The following is a 21,661-nucleotide window of genomic DNA, read 5'->3' as shown; positions in this document are numbered from 1 at the left end:
GGTCCCGGCTCTCCAAGAACTGGAGATGGGGGCGGCAGTAGCAGAGAGCTCCCAGGTGGGCTGGGATGAAAGCGGGAGCAGGGAGAGCTTTGAAGATGAAAAGCGCCCGTGGTTCTCCCAGGGCAGCCTCACAGGGCACCACAGCTCTTCTGGCACCTGTGCCCTGCAGTCACCGTGCTCCTGATGTCCCATGCAGCCAGGTGTCTGCTGGGGAAGGTGACCTCAAAGCCACCAAAGCACCTGCATCCAGGGACTCCACCTGGAGGTGGACCTGCCACTGTGTCCCTTCAGTGACAGCCCCCAGCAGCTACAGGCCAGGGCAGCACCATGGGCTCTTGACTGGGGCTTCCATCCAGCACTGAGGGTCCCCAAAAAAGCCGCCATAAAGAAGAATTTACCACCCCAGCTTGATTTCTGGGCTGTTGTGTGTCCACACAGATCCCCTGCTTAGGGTGCAGGATCCACGTGACTCCTGCTGGGTTATTGTCAGGTCCTGCTCCTGGGAATGTGGAGGGCAGGATGTGGTGTCAGGACGTGGTGACAGGACACGAGGATGGCATCTGGCTGTGAGTCAGGCTGATGAAGTGACACGCACACCCAGGGGATCCTTAATGACGGCACATGGGGCACTGGGTGCCTCCCCAGGGAAAACACCCCGGAAACCAGAGGGTGACAGGGACCCTGGGCAAAGCCTGGGGACAGGCTTTGCCCTTGGGGAAATCTCTGAGGGAACCAGATCCTCACTGGTGGCTGGGACCGGCTGTGCTGCCGGATTCCTCAGCGTGGTGTGTCCCAGGGCTTGGTCTAAATTTGTTGCTATTGCTAAGGAGAAGCGGGGGGGCCCACCAGTCCCCAGCCAGGCAAGGTCTGAGCAGCCACATGTCCCTCAGGTGCTGCCAGTCCTTGGTGTGGCTCTGGTGTCCCATGCCCTGCATGACCGGGACCTGACATGGCCATCCAAAGCCCTGTGTGCTCACGTGTGCATGCAGGATGTCTGTGTGTCCATGTGCACACGTGTTTGTGAGCAGTATTTCGATGAGCACACACAGATGCACACACAGCAGCCTTGTTCCTGAACCAGGAGTCTCCATCTGACCCCCACCCATGGGACTGCCAGCATGAAACCCTGGCACAGACATGTTCAGACACACACGTGTCCCCCCCCAGAATGCCCCCCCATTGCATATCCCCACTGGGGACAGCAGGACAGCCCCAAAGTCCCTATCGCTTTCCCTGGCAGCTGCTTCCCGGTGGCTCAGATTTCGTGGGGAGCACAGCTGAGGCCATCAGTTATTTATATTATATTATTTCCAGGGAGGAGGGACAGCCGGGGAAATGTCCATCACCCTCACCCTGTGTGCTGAGATTCCCCACGGGTGCCCCATGAGCAGGCAGGAGGTGCAGGCAGACAGCCAGCACAGAAGGAAAACCGGCAGCACCGCCCCCCGTGTTTTCCATTTTTTAATTATTCCCCACTGATGAGCATCTTCTGGAAGCGCCAACAGCGTCACGTGCTTTAATCAGCGTTAATTAGCGGGTGCCTCGGGACAGTGATGAGGGCAGGCAGCAGGAGCCCCCCCCTGCTGCGTGCACAGCCGGTGTCGGTGCCAGCACCCAGCACCCAGCAGCTCCCACCCCTCTAACCCACAGCCCCCTCCCCACCCACAAACCCCAGCCCCTTCCTACCAACCCTGGGGCCCTGCCAGCCCCTGCCACAGCAGTGTCTGCTCCCAGCAAGGACCTTCCAGAACTGGCCCACTGGCCATCCCAGGTCCCCATGGAGGTCCTCAAGGACACCCCCTGCTCTTCCTGTCCTCTCTAGAGCTGGAGAAGCCCAGCTCCATCCCGTGAAGAATAGTGCCTGTCCTGCCGGCCCTCTGCATGGCTGTGTCTGGACAAAAGGGAAGGAGGGACCACCAGCCCCCATGCTCATCAGGATTCCTGTCCCATCCAGCTCCTCTAATCCTGCAGGAAAGTGGGATGGTGGGGGATTTACAATATCCAAAACCAGTGAAAAGGCAAAGCCCCCATCATGTCTGGGGTCCCTTTGAATGCACATGGTCCCAGGGGTTCTCAGAGCCCCCTCACTGGGGGAGTCTTGGAGCCCTGTCCCCAAGATCAAACCCTGAGGCCCAGCAGAAATTCGTGGAGAGAAGCTGAGGTGAGATCAGGGGGTTTCCATATGCTGGAGCCCACTTTGGCAGGTCTGGTCTCGTCCCACTCCTGCAGCTCCTGCAGCTTCAGCCCACGGTTCCTCCAACATGGCCATGGTGACACTGCAGACTTCTGAAAAATGGGATAAACAAGAGTAAAAAATAAACTCATGGCAAAGGTTCCCTGCAGCAGCTGGGACATCTCAGCCCCAACCATCCCTTGTCCCGGACTTGTCTGTCAGTGTGGCACTGCCGTGGGCCCGTCAGAAGCTGGAGGGTCGGATCATCATGCGGGTGCCCTTGAGGGAGTAGCTGGGCCCCTGGAAGTGGTGCCAGCGGATGCCGTTCAGCTTGCGGATGTTGTTCCGGGCCGGGTAGTAGATGCCATTCAGGTTGGAGAGGCCACAGGCATCAAACCACCATCCTGTGGGAAGGGACAAGGGCAGGGAGGTGGCACCGCAGGCTGGCACCCATGGGTGCTGCGTGGGGGTGTCCCCCTGCTCCACTCACCTCCCGAGAGCATCTGGGCACACTTGCACAGGCAGTTGTCGTTGTCGGCGTCACGGGTGCTGAACTGGGTGCCCTGCAGTGCCAGCCCACTCTGCTGTCCAGCTGTGCCACTGTAGTCCTGCAGTGACAGCCTGTGCCCACGGGACACAGCCACTGTCACTGCCGGCTGCCAGGGGGTCACAGAGCCCAGCATGGCTCAGGGGCTGCCATGAGCTGGACACAGCACAGAGGGATGGGCAGAGATCCTGCAGTGCCAGCCTGGCCTCCTGTCCTTGGCCCCCAAGATGGGGGCTGTGGAATGCTGGGGCAGAGAGGGCCCCCAGGTCTCCTCCAGTCCTCTTGCTGGGGGCCAGCTCGGTTCATGCATGGCATGGATGGTGCAGGGCATGTCTGGGGGCTGCTTCCACCTCCAGCCCAGCAGTGAAGGCCCCCAGCTGCTTTCCACCCTCCTGCCCACGGCCAGGAGCACATGGTCATGGCAAGATAAGCATTAGGAGCACAGCATCTCTTTGTGGACATGGACAGCCTGGGGATGCCCAACACCCTGGGAATGCCTGGTGGCCACAGCTGTGTCACCTCCCTCAGTGCAAATGCCCAAGTTGCTCCCACTGGGATGACAAATCCCACTGCCTTGATGCAATTTTATACATTAAAAATCTACTTCTCAGAAGCCCAGGGAGAGATGAAATTGTCACAGCAATGTACCTGGCACCTGGCGCCATAAGTACAGCAGGACAACCCAGTGAAGCCCCAGGTGATCCTGCACCTCCCACACCCAGCCCTTCCCACTGGGCAGGGGACAGTCAGAGATGGGGAGTGCTGGGTGGCTGTTCCCACAGGGTTTGGGGACAGTCAGAGATGGGATAGGGGTGGGTGGCCGTTCCCGCAGTGCCTCTCCCCTACCTGTAGAACTGCCGCTCACTGCCCAGCTGGAATTTGCCGTAGTGGGCATACACCTGGCCGCCCTCCCAGTCCTGCAGCTCCACCCGCAGGGCGTAGGGCACCCGGCTGGTCAGCAGGTGCACCGCCTCATTCCCCAGCCAGTACTCCCCTGACGCGTCCCCAAAGCCCTGTGGAGCAGCGGGGCGGGTGAGTTCAGGGTGCCTGGGGGGGCCCCGGGGTGTCCCCAATCCCCAGTTAGACACACACCTGCTTGTACTCCCTCCAGCTCCTCTGGAAGCTGAGGCTGCCGTTGGCACGGAGCTGGATGATGGTCCAGCCCCCTCGATCCGTGTCCATGTCACAGAATGCCTGCAAGGGAGTGAGGGACAGCTGGGGATGGCTTGGAGTGGGTATCCAGGTGCATCCCGGCCAGGCTGGGCAGCTCAGTGTGGGTGCCCTGTGGGTGCTAGAGCTGCCTGAGGGGCTGACGAGGGTGTGCTGTGCCCAGTGCCTGGCTGAGGGGTCTCTCCTCCCTCCATGGCCATGGGCAGGGGCTGGGGTGTAGTGCTTATAAAACTGCCTAAAATCAGTTTTATGTCCCCATTTGGAAGGATGTGCCAGCCCTGCTTTCATCCTGTGGGTGCTGCCTTCATCCCTGTACAGCCCCCAAGGCTGGAAGGGGATGGGGTGGGGAAACTGCCCCAGGATGTGCCAAGCAACAGAGGGATTGGTGTGGAGCTGCTGTGCTGGGTGGGCAACACTCCAGGGTGGGGCAGGGAAGCCCTCTCTGGGCAGTGCTCACCTTTTTGGGCTCGCTGAGGTTGGCAATGTGCAGGGTGTAGATGCCACTGGCATGGATGCCCGCCCGGCGCACATCAGCACAGTCCTGGAATTGCTGCTCCTGCCCAGGTGACATGGCTGTGGCAGGGGGGACAGTGAGAAGGCAGAAACCGTGATGGCCCTGCAGCCCTGACAGATTTTGCTGCTCTTCCCTCTCCCTTTGTGCTCCTAGATTTTTTTGTTTAATCTTCTGTGCCATCTCCTGAGGGCTGAGCAAGGCAGCTGTGCCAGCCTCACCCCTGGGGGTTTGCCATGGCTGGGAATGGCATCAGGCTATGGACCCAGCCCTTGGGGCTCCAAGCTGCTCCTTGGTTGCAATGAGTGGATAATTTTCTAGCGGAAGGTGCTCCTGCCCATGGCGGGGTGTTGGAATGAGATGAGCTTTAAGATCCCTCCCAAACCCAAACCATTCTACCACTGAATGATTCTGTGATTTTGAGGTGAAGTCACCCAGGCTGAGCAGACCACAGGGGGCACCCTGGCTCGCTGCTGGGAGGACACGGAGCTTTCCCAGTGCCCCCGCTGTGCCCGCACACCCCGCTCACCTCTGCCCTGCGACACGAGGCGCACCAGGCTCTGGACGGACTGGAGGAGCTGGAGCTGCTGCCGCTGGAGCAGGCTGGTGTTGGCACTGGCAGCCAGCAGCGTCTTTTCCATCTCCTCGATGGCGCCGCTCTGCCGGCTCAGCAGCCGCTGCAGCTTCTCCTTCTCCGAGTGGGCCCCCGCCAGCTCCGCCTGCTGCTTCGTTTCCATCTCCAGCACCCGCCCCTCCAGGATGCTGGGAGTGGGATGCAGCGGTGACGGGGTGGCAGAGCGGTCCCAGCGTGTCTGCAGGGACCCACTGCTGTCCCCATCCCCTGCTGCACCCCTGAATTGCACCCTCACTTCTGGGACGTGCCCAGCCAGGGGAACCCAAAGCCCGGTGGCCGTGCTGGGGCTGTGCAACCCCCCAGGGACCACAGCCAGCACCTGGAGGGGTTCAAGCCCCCTCAAAGTGCAGTGTGAGGTGGGAGAGACCAGCCTCCCTGTGGGGTCCAAGGGCTGTGGGGGTCCCTGAGCCGCCCCAGCCCCTACTTGTTTCTGTTCTGCAGCTTGTGGATCTCATTGGTCTGCAGCAGCAGCTGCTTCTCCAGCTTGATGGTGGACAGGGAGTTCTCCTGGAGCTGCATCTCGATGCGCCACGTCTGATTCAGCACCTGCCTCAGGAGCAGAGGGGACCCTTGGCATCGGCACCAGGGCCACACCACACCCGAGGCGTCACCGGGCTTGCCAGTCTCGGGCACACAGCCCTGGTACCTCCACCAGTGGTGCATTAAACCCTGGGTCAACTCGGGGCATCGCTTTTATCTGCAGACAAACCGTGCCACCCACCAGGTCTCAGGGTGGCAGGGACATGGGGACACACGAGCTGTACCTCTCAGGGTGGCAGGGACATGGGGACACACGTGCTATTCCTCTCAGGGTGGCAGGGACATGGGGACACACGTGCTATTCCTCTCAGGGTGGTGGGACATGGGGACACGCATTCTGTACATCTCAGGGTGGTGGGAAGTGGGAACACACATTCTGTACCTCTCAGGGTGGCGGGACATGGGGACACACGTGCTATTCCTCTCAGGGTGGTGGGACATGGGGACACACAAGCTGTACCTCTCAGGGTGATGGGGACATGGGGACACACCTGTGCCTCCACGTCGGTGAGCTTGCGGCTCTGCTCGGCGCTGCGGTTCAGGAGGGAGCTGCCCATCTCCAGCATGGCCGCGGTCTGGTTCTGCACCGCCGCCTGCTGCAACTCGGCCACCTCCGGCTTCACGCTGCTCTGGATGTAGCTCTCCAGCTGTGCAGGGAAGGGAGGATGCAGGGGGGTCATTTGGGCACCTCTTTGGGTTCTGTCTCAGCGTCCCAGCTGAGCCTGGCACCGCTGGGCACAGCCCTGTGTCTCCACAAGGCTTGACCCACCCCGGGGCCCTTGGAACCTTATCAGAGGACAGAGCGAGCTGAGCTGCTGCAGGGGAGGCTCCTCAGGCAGCGGCTGCCAAGATTCCTGGGCTGTGGTACCAGCTGGGGCCTGGCATGGGCTTCTGTGTGCCCAGGTGTGCTGGCGAGCCGGGCTGGTGCCCGGCCAGGGTTGCCTGTGCCAAGCAGCCGGGCAGGGAGTGGCTGGCACTGCCATCAGCACCAGCTGCCAGCCCCCAGCCACGGGGATGCGGAGGGCGAGGGGACACGGTCAGCCAGGGACGGTCAGTGTCCGGCACCCCGTGCTGCCCCACCGCGTGTGAGTGCTCGGGGCTGGGAAGAAGCTGCGGCTGCGAACACGGCTCGGACACAGCTGAGATGACGCTTCCGCTTTCCCAGCCCGCGGGGGAGCCGCCTTTCCCAAAGGCTTTGCTATTTCTGGCAGCCCCGCCATGAGGTTCCCATTGAGCCCCTCCCCAGGGCGATGGCCTCGCTGGGGGCACGGTCCCTCGGCGGGGCCGCAGGCAGCGGAAGGGGCCGCCCACGCTGGGAAAGCAGCCCCTGAGAGCAGGGGGGACCGGGGCTGCCCCGCTCCCTGCATCCCGCAGATCCTGCTCCCTGCCTGAGCTCCCCGTGGTGCAGGCAGAGCCCCACATCCCCCTGCATCTTGTGGGGCTGTGGAGCAGAATCAGGAGGGTTGGGATGCTGCTGTCTGGGCAGTGTGGAAAGCAGGCAGGGGTGCAAGGTTGTTGTGCACTGTGGTGGGAATGCAGGGCTGCTGGGATGCTTGGCATGGTGGCAGGCAAGCAGCAGTTCTGGGATGTTTGGCACCATGGAACACCATGACAGGCAGCAATGTTGGGATATTTGGCACCATGGAATACCAGGCAGCTGTTCTGGGATGTTTGGCACCATGGAATACCAGGCAAGCAGGCAGCAGTGTTGGGATGGATACTCAGCGTGGGAGTGGGGCCGGCAGTGGGCCAGGGCACAGGGCTCTGCACTTGTCTGGCATGATGAAATCTCACTGCTCCCTCCTCCTCCTCCACACCAGGCAGTGGCAAAACCATCACCCCACGCTGAGCATCCGTGTGGGGCAGGAGGGTCTCGGGGCAGGAAGGTCCCAGGGCTGACCATCCCAGGCAGCCCTGCCTGCACCCGTTTCCCTGGGGATTTTCCCTCGCAGGAACGTGCTCTCAGGGAGGAAGCAGGGAAAGGTCGGAAAGCCGCGTCTGGAAAACATTTCCCCGAGCTGAGGGATTGCTGGAGAGTTTCCCTTTAACCACGTCGTTAATCTTGTTGCTTCACAGGGCTTGGGGAGGCCTTTTCTCCCTCTCAATCTTGCCTTTTTTTTTTTTTTTTTTAAATAAACATATCTGTGAGCTGAGGGCAGAACATACCCAGAGAAAAGGTCAAGCTGGCACGGGGAAGGCTGAGAGCCCTGGAGATGGAGCCCTGGATCCTGGCCCCAGCAGCTCGCTGGGAGCTGGAGTGGGGCACAGTGTCCCCAGGCATGTCTGGCATAGGGAACACAAGTGGGGCAGGCTCTGAGCCAAGGACAGGGAATCCGGGATCCCCCCTCCTCCATCTCATGGGTGCTGATGTGAGCTGGGCTCTCCCGGCCTCAGAGACTCATTTCTGCACCATAAGGGCAGAGCTGCTGTGGGAAAGGCTGTGGTGCTGTTTTGGTCACCCCAGAAGGAAACTCAGCCACTCTCTGTGCCCATACTGGGATCCCACTGCCCACAGCTGGATCATCCTGTGCTGCCTTCTTGCAGCCACATCCCTCCCCTCTGCCCCAGTTCCTATCCTGCCCTGACATTTCTAAACATTTCACAAGCACCAGCTCAGGAATCCTTGAGTCACAGGTGGGTGGAAAACCCTTCACCTGCTCCCCACACTGCTGCACACATCCCAGGGCGAGCAGCACCAGCCCCTCAGGCACCTCAGAGCTGCCAAAATGCCCCTGCCCTGCTGGAGACCCCATCCCACACCGAGTCCCCCGCTAGACCCAGTGGCACCATCAAGTGTTTGTGTTTGAACTAAAATTAATTCCTCCTGAGACACAAGTGTCCTTGTGTGCTGGGTGCTGGCCATGTCCCCACCACGGGGTGCTGAGTGGGGAGGGTGGGCCAGCCCCAGTGCCATGGATGGGGCTCCTGGGGGAGGCCCAGGAGATACCTGAGGGGAACTGGAGAACCTCTTGGGTACCAGGAGATCTCCCAATTTCTCAGCACCCTGCAGGGCTCCCCATGCCAGGGCAGAGCAGACGGGGATGCAACGTTGTTTATGAGCTGTCCCTGAACCCAGTGCCTCTTTTGAGCCCTCGTTTGTTTGTTCAGGACTGGAGTCTGACCAAAACAAGCGTTCTTGGGCAGCTCTGCTGAAATTTGGGAAGCTAAGGAACAACAGCAAAAAACAGAGCTGCAAACTGCCTCTAAAAGGAGAGAGCCATGCTGTGGGATGGGATGGGATGGGATAGATAGAACAGGATGGGGATGGGGAAGGAATGGGGTACTGGCTGCCCAGTGCTCCACTGCCCAGTGATCCTTGGGGCTATGGTGAGGGGCATTGCTGCCCACAGCTGCCCAGATGTGCAGTCCCACTTTGCCTGTGACTGTCTGCTCTGGACAGGGCCATTGCAGCTGTGGTGGGACCCTGATCCCCTGCCTTGCTTGGCCATAGAAAAGCTGCCCTCATCCCGAGAGGGCACAGGGACCCCAGGGCACAGGGACCCCAGGGCTCATGTGCACCCAGCAGACCCAGCAGGTTCCACAGTGACAGAGATTCGGTGCCACCAGCCAGGTTGTCACTGGCCCTGCTGACCCCTCTGCAGCACTCTGGGCTGGCTTCCAGCAGAGCCACGGTTCAGCGTTTTCCCAGCTCTTGAGGAATTTGTTCTCTAGGATGGCTGAGGGGACAAGGGGGAATGTCCTGCACGTCCCCACTGCCTGCACTGTCCCCCACAGCCAGGGTGGCTCCCCAAGCAGCGTGGCTGGCACAGGCCATCCTCGGGACCCGCACTCACTGTGTTGGCCCCATCCTGATCCCTGAGGGCTGCAGGGGCTCAGCACAGGGACATCACCCAGGAAATGGGACTGCAGAGGCACACAGGTCCCATTGCAGCCTGGTGGGACACCACAGGACAGCCATGTGGCTCTGCTGGGTCAGTGACAGCTGGGGACAAGCTGCCTCTCCTCTTATCAGTGCAGGTACCCAGTGTTCCTGGCACGGGCTGTGGGGCTCAGGGCCCCCGGGGATGTGTCCCTTGGGATGAGCTATTCCTGGGTCTGACGCAGGCAGCCACACTCGGCTGGTGGGGGCTCCAGGAAGGAAATGCTGCTTCCTGCCTCAGGCACTGGGGACGGGGCGAGCCAGTGGGGGCTGGGGGTGGCAACCCTGTGGGTACACAGCCCCTCTGGGGTGGCACCCACTGCTCCCACACAAAGTCTCACCAAGTACTGGGAGCTTTTCCAAAGCCTGTAGAGGGAAAACGATGGAGCTGGAGAGATTTTGGTGGCCCCTGCCCTTGGGACCCTCTCCCTACCACTGGCCAAACCCCTTCCCAGTCTGCTCGCCTTGAGCTTGTAATGCTGATCCCTGAGGGATACTTGGCACAGCTAACCCAGCCAGGACCATGAGGAGCCCTATGGCAGGGACGGACAGGGAATACAGCCTCAGTGGGGAGTGCTCTGGGTGAGTGACCTGCAGCACCTGCAGAACCCACAGCAAGCATCCCCTCCGTGCTGCTCCAGCTGCACACCTGCCGAGAAAAGCTGACCTGCATGCTCAGGTGGGCACAGGCCCCAGTGCCCAAGCTGTGCCCCAGGGATGCTGCACAAGCAGGCGCTGCACACATTCCCTGCCCACGCCGCCCCTCTGCTTGTCCCCCCGCACCCCCATCCTGCCCCGTACCTTCAGCAGCCACTGGGTGCTGTTCTCCAGGATCCTCTCCAGGTGCCGCAGGCGCTGCGCAGCCCCGGCGGTGCCGGCGGGCGAGTCGCGCTGGAGCAGCCCGCTGGCGGCCCCGGGGGCAGGCCCGGGGGCGGCGGGGCACGGCGGGGGCTCGGCCTCGGGCAGCACGAAGGTGTAGCTGCAGTGGCCGTGCTGCACGCGGTGGTAGCGCCGGCGGCCGCCGCCCTCCAGAGCCCGGCGCTGCGCTCCGGCAGCGCACAGAGCCGTGGTGGCGCAGGTCAGGGCCACCAGGCCGAGGCTGAGCGCCCGCATGGCCCTCACGGGGGTCCCCCCGGGGCCGGGTGACACGGCCGGGGATGCTCGCTCCGTGCCGGGTGGGTCAGTGGGCGCTGGCCGCCGCCTCCGACCGCGGCGATTTCGGCATTTCCTCCCTCTGAGCCAGCGCTGGCCGCCCCGGCCTTTTATCGCCAGCCCTCGCAGGGGGAGAGGGGAGGAAAAAAAAAAAAAAAAAAAGAAAAACAAAGGAAAAAATCTGTTTAAAAACAATACTTCTATCTTTTTTCTTTCCTCTGGGTCCACTGAGGGGAGATCAAGTTTCACACGTGATCTATAAATGTCTCTCTCTCACACACACACACACACACACACACACACACACACTCACACTCGCACACTCAGCTCCGTCCCTCCCCCGGGCGTTCTCTGCACAAATCATCGCACGTCCCGGGGTGGATGGATGGATGGATGGATGGATGGATGGATGGATGGATGGATGGATGGATGGACAGCGCCAGGGCAGCACCGAGCTCTCCCAGCCCCGGCCCTGCACCCCGCGAGTCCCCCCGATCACCAACCCCGGCACCCCCATCCCAGGCTCCCTCCCGAGCCCCGGCTATTTATAATGCCAACGGGAGCCAGGCCTGCATTTCGCTGCTCTGGCCGTGGGATGAGCCCGCGGGGACCAGGAGGAGGGAGGGCTGTCCCAGGCAGGGCTTGGCAGGACACAGACACAGCCTGACTGTGCTCGGCGTGCCCGATCCCGGCTGGGTCTGTCGGGGCTGATGACCCCAACCACAACTGGGGGTCACCACGTCTGGCAGGGACTGGGATGGGATCTAGGCTGTGTTCCCAGGAGGAGACAATCCCGGTGCTGGGAACAGGCTGCCGAGGGGATGTCCAAGCATCTTAGCAGAAGGGGATTTTCTCCAACACCCAGAAAAAACCCCTGGTGGTTCCCAATCCTGTGGAATGGCAGTCCCAGTGTCACACTTGCCGCTTCCCCCACTGCTGGCTCAGACAATGAGCAATGCTCACTAAAAACTTGAACTATAACTTGAACTAAAATTTTTCCCCAGTACCCAAGTGCTGGGGGGCCAGGGCAGGGTGTCCCCCCACAGGGACCGAGGTGCAGAGCTGTGGAATACGGAATTTCACCGTGGCCATGGCCAGCATCCCAAACCCCCTGCGGCAGCAACTCGTGGGAACGCGGAAAACAAGGACGCAGGAGCGGTGCTGGGGGTTTAATCCATTTATTTGTCATGAAGCGATCGGAGGCGATGCTCCGGCAGCTTTGTGCCGGCTCTGGGGCTGGCTCGGTGCTGACACCCAGCGCTCCCGTGCTGAAGGGTCTGAGCAGCCCCCGCAGCCCCGACACCCCCGGCCAGCCCCGGCCTCCCCCCGCTCCTGCTCAGGGCGGGGACGGGGAGTTCACACCCCGGCAATCCCCAATGGCAGAGCTGCCTGCGGCTGGACAGCGATTGGAGCACTCACACGGTACATATCCCGACAGAGCCCTCTGTGCCTGGGACACGCAGCGCGGCAGGGACGGACAGACTGGCACGCCTGGGCTCAGCACCCCACGGTCACGCCCTGCTGATGGCTGGGAGGGTTTGCAGCGCTGCTTCCAGCACATCTCAGTTTGGGGACACAGGATGCAGCAGCATCCCTTGCCTAGGCTTGCACTCACTGTGCCTGTCCCTGTCCTAGACTGAATACAGACATGGTCCCCCCAAATTCCTGTGCCCACATCCAGCTGGGAGAGAAGATCTTTGAGCCTCTCTGTGAGCCTGAGGATGGCAGGATTTGGCCCGTGAGGGTGCTGAGTGCTGAGATGGCATGGTCCCAAGAAGGGTTGTCAGTCTGGAGGTCCAGCTGCCCTCGGAGCCCCAGGAGAGCAGGATTTGTCCCTTGGTTGTGCCAGTGGGGACACTGAGCACCGGGCTGGGCTGCTGTGAGCAATGGCACAATCCCCAGTGGGGCCCCAGCCCAGGAGTGCTGCTGCTTCCCATGCCTGTGGCCGAGGATGGGGGACACTGTCCAGCACCTGGAGCAGCTCAGTGCTGCACTGTGCCCCCCAGTACTCCCATAAAATCAGGGCCCCGTGGAGCCAGGGCATCTCCCAGCCCTGGGGAACACTATCCAGCCAGGCATCAGCTTCATTAGCAGGGTCCAACCCCAGTCTAACCCCATCCCACCCGTCTGGAGGAAGGGATGGAGCAGGCTAGGGCAGAGGGAAGACCAGAGGAATAAAGGAGCCACCCCCTCCCCAAGCCCTAGGGCTTTGCTTTGGACATTGCAAATTAGATTTTCTGAAGAGGAAATGTTTTACAGGCCATAAATTGTCTCGAAAGAAAAGGGGGATGGGGGGGCAGAGAAAATTGTGCAATTATTTTTTCCTTTTTTTCCTGTGGATGGAAAACCAGGGGTGATGTGGCTGGAGCACCGTGGCAGGAGTTGGCTGGGAGCTCCTGCCACGGTGCCCCAGCTCCCGTGCTGGTGCCCGCTAGGTGCCCGTGTGCCTCTCTGTCTTCGGCTTTTTCTGTCGCTTTTTGCCTTTGTTTTTGGGTTCGGTTTTCTCTGCAACAGAAATAGGAGAAGAAAAGGAGCGCTCGCTTGTTGGCCAGGCAACATGGCCTGACCTGAACCCCATCCATGGGATGCTGATCCCACATCCTCCCTCAAGGTGTTAGTGCTGGACCCAGGTTCTGATTTTGGGGACCCCAGAGCTCCCTCCCAGGCATGAAACAGCAGTGTGGGTCTGGGTGTGCTGATGGCATAGGCACAGGGACACTGGCGTGTTGTCCCCACATCTGCCATGGCTGGACTCTCAGTCCTGGTACCCCCAAATCCCAGGAATGGGGTGGGGCAGCTCAGCCCAAGTGGAAGCTGCCTGGAGAAAGCCCAGCTCCTCCCTGAGCAAGGACTGTGGGTGCTGGAGGGGGGCAGTGGCTGCACCCACACCCCACAGCCATGGCACAGCTGTGCTCAGCTCTGCCCTGATGGGGAACCTGCCCTCCACCATGGGACCCAGGCAGCCCTGGAGGGATTTGGGCATGCTGGGGAGCAAGGTGGCTTTGGGGTGCATCCTTGCACAGCTGCTAATTCTCTCTCCCTGTGGATGCCCTCCATGTGTGGATGGTCCCCATCACAGTGGCACAACCAGGTGGAGCCTGGCTGCATCCCAGATCAACCCTGTGCCAGCTTTCCAGGGTCAGGCTGTTGGGGCACAAACCTTTGCTCAGCTGCCACACACCCTCCAGCTGGCTGAGACACCAAAAAAACAGGGATTCAGGATAAAACCTGCTGTGCCATGGGCTCCACTGGGAGGGGAAGTCCACACTATGGATCAGAATGGTTGCCCCAAAAACTGGGCAGCTTTGTGGGTCCTTGCCCCCTGCTCCCACTCCAGCTCAGTGTTGTGAGGGGCACAAGGAACCACGACTGTCCTTGCTGCTGTGGGTGCCAGCCCTGCTGTCCCCATCCCTTCTGAGGGCTCCAGTTCTTGTCCTGGCTGGCTCTGAAGCCCTGTTTCTCAGCTCTGATCTCCAGACAGCTGCCACCCACAAAGGAGAGGGCACAGCACGCACGCCAAGCGTCTGGAGAGTGGGACAGACACCCAAGGCAGATTTACAGCAGCGCGAGGGGTTTGTGCCACGGCCAAGCGCGGCGGCTTTTCCCTTCCAGCTGCCTGGATGGCTCAGAAGTGGTGGCACAAATCTCTCATCACACGGTCGGGTTCGGCCGCCTGCCCTGGCTCGTCTGGGCTGGGGGTGCCTCAGATGCATCAAGTGAACTCCTCGTCCTCCTCCAGCATCTGGATCCCATAACCCAGCACTTGGCCAGGCGGGCAGGAGCCTGGGAGCGAGGGCAGAGACACGCTCTGCCGTGGCAGGGACTGCAAACAGCCTGCCCAGGAGAGGGGGACATGGAGGGGCTGCTCCCTCCTGAGGGGGTTGCCTGGGGGGCACTCATGGGATTCCTTCTGCTGGGCAGGGGACAGGCCTGTCTCTGAAGCTGATCCCAGACAGCAGCCTCAAGAGTAGAGTCCTGCCAGTTCCTGGCCCACCACTGTAGCCCCACGGCTTCCAGCTTGCAGAAGCACAGGCAGAGGCAGAAGGCCAAGCATTTTTCTGAGGTGCCAGGGCCTTCCCAGTAACTTCACAAGACGAGGTGTCCCTGAAAGACAGGCACAGCACTTCCTGCCAGTGGGATGCACTCTGTGCCAGGCAGGGCAGGACACGGGCACAGTGCTCCAGGACACAGTGCTCCAGAGCAGCCTGTCCTCCCACACTAAATTTCTTGCATCAAACTGTCACCAGCTCTGCGGGTCTGGAGCTGCCACACACCAGCAGGGAGGAGAACATCCTCAAAATCGAAGCCACCTGGCACCCCAAAGACGTGAGTTGAGACCTGGGTGGGGAAGGGAATCAGCTCCTCTGCACTGTCAGCAGGAAAATATTACTTATGATTGATGCTGCTGGGATGAAACCTCTCTCCTGGCTCCGTGGCCCTCGCCCAGCACGCACGTCCTCTGCTGCTGCCCCCCTTCTTGATCCTTTTTCTCTCCCCTCCCCGGTGCTGTCCTCCCTGATCCCCGCCACGCTGGCGGTGCCGGCCAGCTCATCCCAGGGCTCAGCGATCCCGCAGCTCGGAACCGCAACCCTGGCTGGCTCAGATCTGCTGCCAGGCACTTCACTTTGGTATCTCATGCATCCCCCTTTCTGCCAGTTATTAAGTGGAGATTTATTAGGGTAGCTCCAGTCCAGGCGCCTGCATCCAAAAATGACATCAGCCCCGTCCTGGTTCCCAGCGCCAGCCCTGCACCCGTGCACGCACCGCCCGGACAGACCCTGCAGCCGGTCTGGTGTGGGAAAGGTGGGGGGATCCCTGAGCCAGGGAGCCCCCAGCCTGGCAATGAGGTGGGGGAAGTGCAGGAGCATGAGTGAACATCTGGCCAGATGAGCCATGGAAGGGCACAGTGCTGTGGGGTGTCTCCCAAATCTTTGGCCATCAGAAATCCTCTGGGTGATACCCTCCTGCTCCACGAGCGTTCCAGCTTTTAGGGAGCTCAGAGGTTTTTGCAGGAACCTCCCCTGTGTGTCTCAGCCCTCCTTACCCACAGCTGCAGTACAGAAAGCCTCCCTTCACGTCGTGGCAGGATGGGAGCTGGAGCTTGGCAGCCTCATCCCGCCACGGCGGTTCGTGCCAGTGCCCAGCCCAGCCCGGTCCAGCATGGAAGGGGACAATGGCTCGTCCCAGGCAGTCCCGGGGACTGCCAGGTGGGAGCAGCCAGCCCTAGGGCTGCTCAGCACATGTGCCTGAGATGACGGCTTTACCCAGAGTTTCAAAATGCTTGGGAGATGACAGCATGGTTCGCCGGCCACGGCCAGACCCCTGCTGCCATCGTCCTCCTGCAGCGCCCCTCGGGCTCACTCTGGAGGGACGCGGAGCTGTCCCCAGCCCCGGCGGCGCGGTGCTCACCTCCGGGGCAGTGCTTCTTCATGCGGCACCTCCTGGTCTCCAGCAGCGCGGGGCAGGCGGTCCCTTCCTCCCGGGCAGCGTCGGGCACCTCCCGCACCCGCGTCTCCACTCCCCACTTGCAGCCGCAGGTGCGGCTCTCGTGGGTGCAGGCGCTCCACTCGCTCCACGGGCCCGGCTCGCACGTCTCTGCAGGGACAGGCACGGCAGGGATGGATCGGTGACCCCTCGGAGCCCGGCACGTCCCCGGGCACGGCGGGCAAGGCTGCTTACCTTGGCACTCGCGGGTGCCGGGCTGTGCCGCGGTGCCGGGGGGACACTGCCGGAAGCACTGGCCCTTGTACAGGTAAAACTTGTCCTTGCACTTCATGCAGAAGTCTCTGCTGAAGCAGCTCTCGCAGCTGGGCGACCTGCACTCTGCCGGGAGGGACGGCCGGTCAGCGGGACCGCCCGGGGCACCCCCGGCACCCACCGGGCACCCCAAACCTGCGGGCTCCGGGCTGCGGCTCTGAGCAGGGGAAAAGAGGACGAAGTCCCCCAACCCGGCCGCCCCTGGATCCAGTGCCACCAGGAATGCCGTGGGAAATGAAGCCACTGCCCTTCCCGCAGCACTGGGACCCGCAGGGTGCCGAGGGGAGCAGGGGAACCCCGGCTGGATCGGGACGTACTTGTGCATCTGTTGACCTCCAGACCCCGCACACCGAAGTAGCCCGGGGGACAGGTGTGGACGCACATCCCGTACTGGCGGATGCCGTCCCTCCAGATGAGCAGGAAGAGCCGGTGGTGGCAGGTGATGCAGCCATTGTCCTCAGAGCACAGGACGCAGCCCGTGCAGTTCTCCAGCAGGCCAGCACTCGCTGCGGGAGAGGACAAACGGAGGAGAGGGGCTGTGACACAGGTGCTGAGGGGGGCCCAGCCCCGTGGCCTCTCACTGACACACCAGGGGGACAGCGCTGTCCTGTCTCCCTGCAAATGCCACCCCACCTCTCTCTGCTCCTCAAATCGCCACCTCTGTCCAGGCTGCAGCCAAGGGACACACGGAGCCATCGCTCCCAGCTGGCTCAGCGCTGATGGCCTCCAGCACTCCAAGATCCAGACTGAGGGTTTGCCTGTGCCCAGCACTGCCCATGGGTGACAGCCTGAGCCACACCCCAAGCCAGCCTTGCCCGTCCCGTGGGAAGTGGAACAACCACTGGGTCAGCGGGTAGAAACATGATCTGACCTGGATTAATCAGTTGATGCCTCTTGAGTGTCAGAGGACAAAGGGCATTTTGGATGCGCTCAAGAGGAGCTGAGAAAAGAATCTGTCTGTTTGCTCAAGAGGCTCTGCTGCCTCCCTGGCTGCCTGTGCTGCACTCCCAGGCTGTGGGAGGGTGACTGACCCCAGGGTGGGTGACATCTGTTCCCAGGGACAAGGACAGGATGCCAACATCCACCAGGCCTCAGAGACACCGCCAACTGCTCCTGCTCTCTTTTTCTGACAGAAAAGCCACAAAAGGGAGCACTGAACTCCTGCATGCAGGCATCCAACACCTTCACCATGCCCCTTTGTTGGGAGCTGTTTGTTTGGCTCTGGCACTACAGCCTGACAGTGCTAGAAGCCCTGGTACAGCATGCTTGGGACCTGGGCTCTACAGAACCACAGAATCACAGGATGGTTTGGGTTGGAAGAGATACCTTCACGACCATCTTAAGCCCCCTGCCATGGGCAGGGACACCTTCCACTACACAAGGTTGCTACAAGCCCGAGCCACCTGCTGGGTGCTGCCCAGTACAGACATAGACAGCCCTGGGAGCAGTGCCTGGCACTGGTCCCTCTGACCCCAGGAGCTGCACCAGAAGGGTCCCACGGCTGTGGGGCTGGGGCAGAGGTGCTGGGAGGCCGGGTGATGCTGGCAGAGGATTCTGTCAGACGATGATGGCGGGCAATGCCTCACAGCCCCGTGTGCTGGTCTCTGGCATGAGCCACTCCGCGGTGCTGTGGTGCCATCAGCTGTCCCCAAGCTGGCTCATGCCAGTCCCTTCTCTGGGACACCCTGTCTGGATGGCAGCACTGCCAGGAGCCCTCATTAGAGCTGCATCTGCTGGGAGCACTAACGAAGCACCTTGGATCCATTAAGTTGTTATGGTCTCCGTTACATATTTACCAAACGCTGACAACATTTGTGTTCCTGGCTGCAGCTGGAGTGGCTTCCCTGGAGACCCGTGGATTTACGAGCCTCTTTCCCTTCCCTAATTCTTTTTGATATTTAGGGGTTTTTTGCTGCTCTCCTTCCACCTCCAGCCAGGCCAAAGAAGGTGGGGAGCCCTGGATGGGCTCCGGGGTCTCCTTCCTCTCACTGGCTTTGGAAATAATCCCATGGTATGGATCTGGGAGAAGTGGGGGATCCTCCTCCACTCCACAGTGCTGCTGGCATGGCACACACGTCTCTGCCACCAAGGGTGACACTGGGAGCCAGCACAGAGAACACCAGAATGTGGCTCACTCCAAAACCATGGGCTTGGGGATTAGGAACAATAGGGGCTCATCTCCTCCTGTCCAGTGGTGATGGCAGAGGGCAGGGCTGAGCTGGGATGGGCACTGGGCATGGGGCACAGTGGGTACCTGAGTTTGCTGGGCATGGGTGTGACACCCCCCATCTCTGCCCACCCTGTGCCCAGTCCTGCAGGGAACCACGAGTCCCTGGGGCACTGGACTGCCCAGACCAGAGCTCCCAGTGGCAGTAGGGAGGCTGTGGGGTGTTCCAGCATCTTTCACGGCTCCTGGACCCTGTGCTGGCTTTTCTGTGCAGGTTATCCCAGGGTATATAACATGTCTGGGGTATGAAGCCACAGCCAGACCCCCAGGCTGCCAAGACCTGAGGCCTTTGGAGCATTGCATTACCCAGCATCAAGCAGTGGTAGCTGGAGCCCCTCGTGGTGCTTGGCTGTTTCCCATCAGGGGTGTTTTGGCCCCCAGCCTGGCCACCCACATCATCACCCACACCTACTGCCTCTGCATGCCTTTAACATGGAACAGCTTCAAGGGAAGCTCTCCAGGCTCCAGCCCTGAGAGCCCTGGTTCTGGCAGGTCCTGCCCCTACCCTGGCACGTGTTGGCCCCAGAACCAAGGCATTCCTGGCACAGAGCTGAGAACCAGCCCTGAGCCCACTGCACACAGCCAGCTGGCACTGCCTGGCACTGCCCGGTGAGGGGACATGAGCCAGTGCCCAATGGAGGGGGCACATACCTTGGCACAGCCCCAGCACACCATGCCCTTGCCCAGGCACTGAGCAGGGGCTCAGCTGGTGCCTCTTCCTGAGGAAAGGATGGGACAGGGGACAGGCAGTGCCTGCCGTGCCTCTGAGCATCCCTCTAGGAGGTTTTACTCCTGAGGCACTTAGTGTGCCATGCAGGGAAAGGAAATATCAGGAAATCAGCCCATTTTGTGCTATCCCCACTGTGTCTGGCTCTGCTGGGATTTGCAGAGCTGGTCCCAGTGCCAGCCAGTGTCCCTTGTCCCCAAAGGCAGGGCTGGCACCGGGCAGGCAGGGCTATGGGGCTGCGCTCTGCATCTTCCTGCACTGCAAGCCAGCCCCGTGTCACTCACCCAGGGGGGACACAGACAGTCCCCAAAGGGCTCAAGGTGAGGGGTTGGGGGCAGGCTGGTGGCTGGCACCTCCAGCCCTGGTTCACAGCTCCATCCTGGCAGCACAGGCAGCCCGGTGTCCCAAAGCCACCCCGCAGGAGCCGAGCGCGCTGCGCACACCGTACCTTGCTTCTTCCACCGGTTCTGAGTGAGCATTTCCATGGAGCTGATGAATAACAGCAACATGAATATTATCCACTGCATCTGGGCAGGAGTGGTGTCGGACAGGGGAGGAATCAAATCATCCAAGCGGCTGGCGGGCTCGGCTCCTGCCAGAGCCGGTGAGGGTGCTGGGAGGGTGAGGAGCGGCTCCGGGCTCACACCATCCCAACCCGAGCTTCGGACACACAGCCACACTCCAGGGCAGCTTCAGCCGGCGACAGTGGGACAGGCTGGGGCTGTCAGGCCCGGGGAGTGCTCATGGTGACGGGGAAGTGCTGGCTGCTCCAGGGAGCTCTGCCTTTATAGTCAGTGTCAGCCCCCTCTCCTCACCCTCCCTTTCAAAATAATAATAATCCTAAAAAAAAAAAAAAAAAGTAAAAAATCCCCCAGCAGCAACAAAGCGACTGGCAAACGCCCTGGCTGGATCCCCCCGGAGCACTCCAGCCACCACCTCGGCTGGGAACCGTCCCGCCGTCCCGCCGCGGTCCGACTGTCCCGCTGCCATCCCAGCGCCGGGGTCACCGCGGAGCCCCCTGCGATTTTGGGGGGGTGGAGCCACGAGGGTGACGCTGCCTGTGCCGGCCCCCCCAGCTCCGCCCCCCCCCCCCCGGTTCATCTCCCCCATCTCAGCCCCCTGGATCAGCCCCCCAACTCATCCCCCCCAGCTCAGCCCCTCCGGCTCAATCCCCCATCTCAGCCCCCCCATCTCAGCCCCCCGGCTCAGTCCCCGCTCCGAGCCCCCGCAGAGCTGGGGTAGCCAGTGCCACCCCCGGGCAGGGCTGAGCCCCCCGGGCAGGGCTGAGCCCCCCGGTCCCCGGGAGCCCTGGTGGGTCTCCGGCAGCTCCGGCGGCGGCCGCGGCTCTGCCCCGGCTGTGCCCAGGATCGCAGCTGACTCTGTTTTTCCGAGCGCTTCTTAACTCACCTCCCTCCGAGCTGCGGGAGCGAAGCTGAGCCGAGCCGAACTGTGCCAAGCTGTTCCAAGCCAAGACGGGCTCACTGCGCTGTTTTGGGCTCTCATGCTGCTGTCCACACCCCTTGTTGCAGGCTGTGCTCCCCAAAACCCATCCTAGGGCTGTGCTTGAAGGGGGGTGCAGGACAGGAGGGGGACACCTCACTGGCCAGGTACCCAGGTGACCCTACAGGCACAGGTCCCCATCGTGGGAGCCTCATGTGCTCATCCCAACCCTGTGCCAGGAGTTGCACCCTGGAACAGCCTGGGGACCTCCCAGCCAGGGCTCCAAGGCCACTGGCCACCAGTGACAGCCCCAGCGACAGCGCATTCACTCCTGTCATCACCACGTGCAAACCAGCACATGGTGCCCCTCTCCTGCCCCCAGAGGGGGCACAGAGAGACTTTCTGGGCACACAGGATCCCCCTGAGCACCCTGGGGCAGGTTATCATCCACCGGCTCATCCCACACGCCAGAGATCTGCAGGGCTCCTTTCCACCGGGGATGCTCTGGGTCTGCACTGCCTGGGCTGGAGGTGCTGAGAGCCACCAAACTCATTGCACCAGAGGGGACCACCCATAGGGCTGCAGAGGATGTGTCCATCTGTGTCCTGGGGTGTCCAGCCATGCCTGGGACAGTACACTGGGGTTAATCTTCTCTCTACCCTCTAATTTCTCCCTCCTGTTTCCCTTCTCTCCCCCAGCCCCCCTGAACCTCTCTCCCATCCGGCACTGCTGCATTTCATTCCTGAAGGGTTAATGATCAGACAACAAAGGAGCCATTTCAGACCCCTTTGGCCTCAGTGTAGGAAACCAGGAGTAATAACTGAGGAAACCAGGAGGAATAATGGTTGGGATCACTTCAGGTGGTTTTTTTTTTCTAATTATGAAATAAATTGAAAAATTACA

The 21,661-nt window shown here is 61.4% G+C and overlaps 2 protein-coding genes across 4 annotated transcripts; both read right to left on the bottom strand.

The window, feature by feature from the left end:
* Positions 1–1,502: 1,502 nt before the first annotated feature.
* ANGPT4 (angiopoietin 4) lies at positions 1,503–10,753 on the bottom strand. Of its 3 annotated transcripts, none has more exons than XM_064730163.1 (10): positions 10,257–10,753; positions 6,067–6,222; positions 5,460–5,581; positions 4,931–5,163; positions 4,348–4,463; positions 3,813–3,914; positions 3,567–3,733; positions 2,664–2,794; positions 2,375–2,577; positions 1,503–2,288 (listed from the first exon to the last, which is right to left on the bottom strand). In XM_064730163.1, the coding sequence occupies exons 1-9, from the start codon at positions 10,566–10,568 to the stop codon at positions 2,417–2,419; spliced, it is 1,500 nt and encodes a 499-aa protein (XP_064586233.1). In that variant the 5' UTR covers positions 10,569–10,753; the 3' UTR covers positions 1,503–2,288; positions 2,375–2,416. The 3 variants fall into 3 exon arrangements, with proteins under 3 accessions (XP_064586233.1, XP_064586232.1, XP_064586231.1); XM_064730162.1 differs by having other exon boundaries at positions 1,503–2,286; positions 2,385–2,577; positions 10,257–10,752; XM_064730161.1 differs by having other exon boundaries at positions 1,503–2,577.
* Positions 10,754–11,984: 1,231 nt separating this feature from the next.
* On the bottom strand, positions 11,985–20,332 carry RSPO4 (R-spondin 4). Its single transcript, XM_064730022.1, has 6 exons — positions 20,255–20,332; positions 19,767–20,158; positions 16,682–16,870; positions 16,287–16,430; positions 16,017–16,202; positions 11,985–13,112 (listed from the first exon to the last, which is right to left on the bottom strand). The coding sequence occupies exons 2-6, from the start codon at positions 19,843–19,845 to the stop codon at positions 13,039–13,041; spliced, it is 672 nt and encodes a 223-aa protein (XP_064586092.1). The 5' UTR covers positions 19,846–20,158; positions 20,255–20,332; the 3' UTR covers positions 11,985–13,038.
* Positions 20,333–21,661: the final 1,329 nt, after the last annotated feature.

The sequence above is a fragment of the Zonotrichia leucophrys genome, chromosome 20, assembly GCF_028769735.1.
Source record: "Zonotrichia leucophrys gambelii isolate GWCS_2022_RI chromosome 20, RI_Zleu_2.0, whole genome shotgun sequence".
Classification (NCBI taxonomy): Eukaryota; Metazoa; Chordata; class Aves; order Passeriformes; family Passerellidae; genus Zonotrichia; species Zonotrichia leucophrys.
The sequence above is the reverse complement of the archived record's forward strand: the minus strand, read 5'-3'. Positions and strand labels throughout refer to the sequence as shown.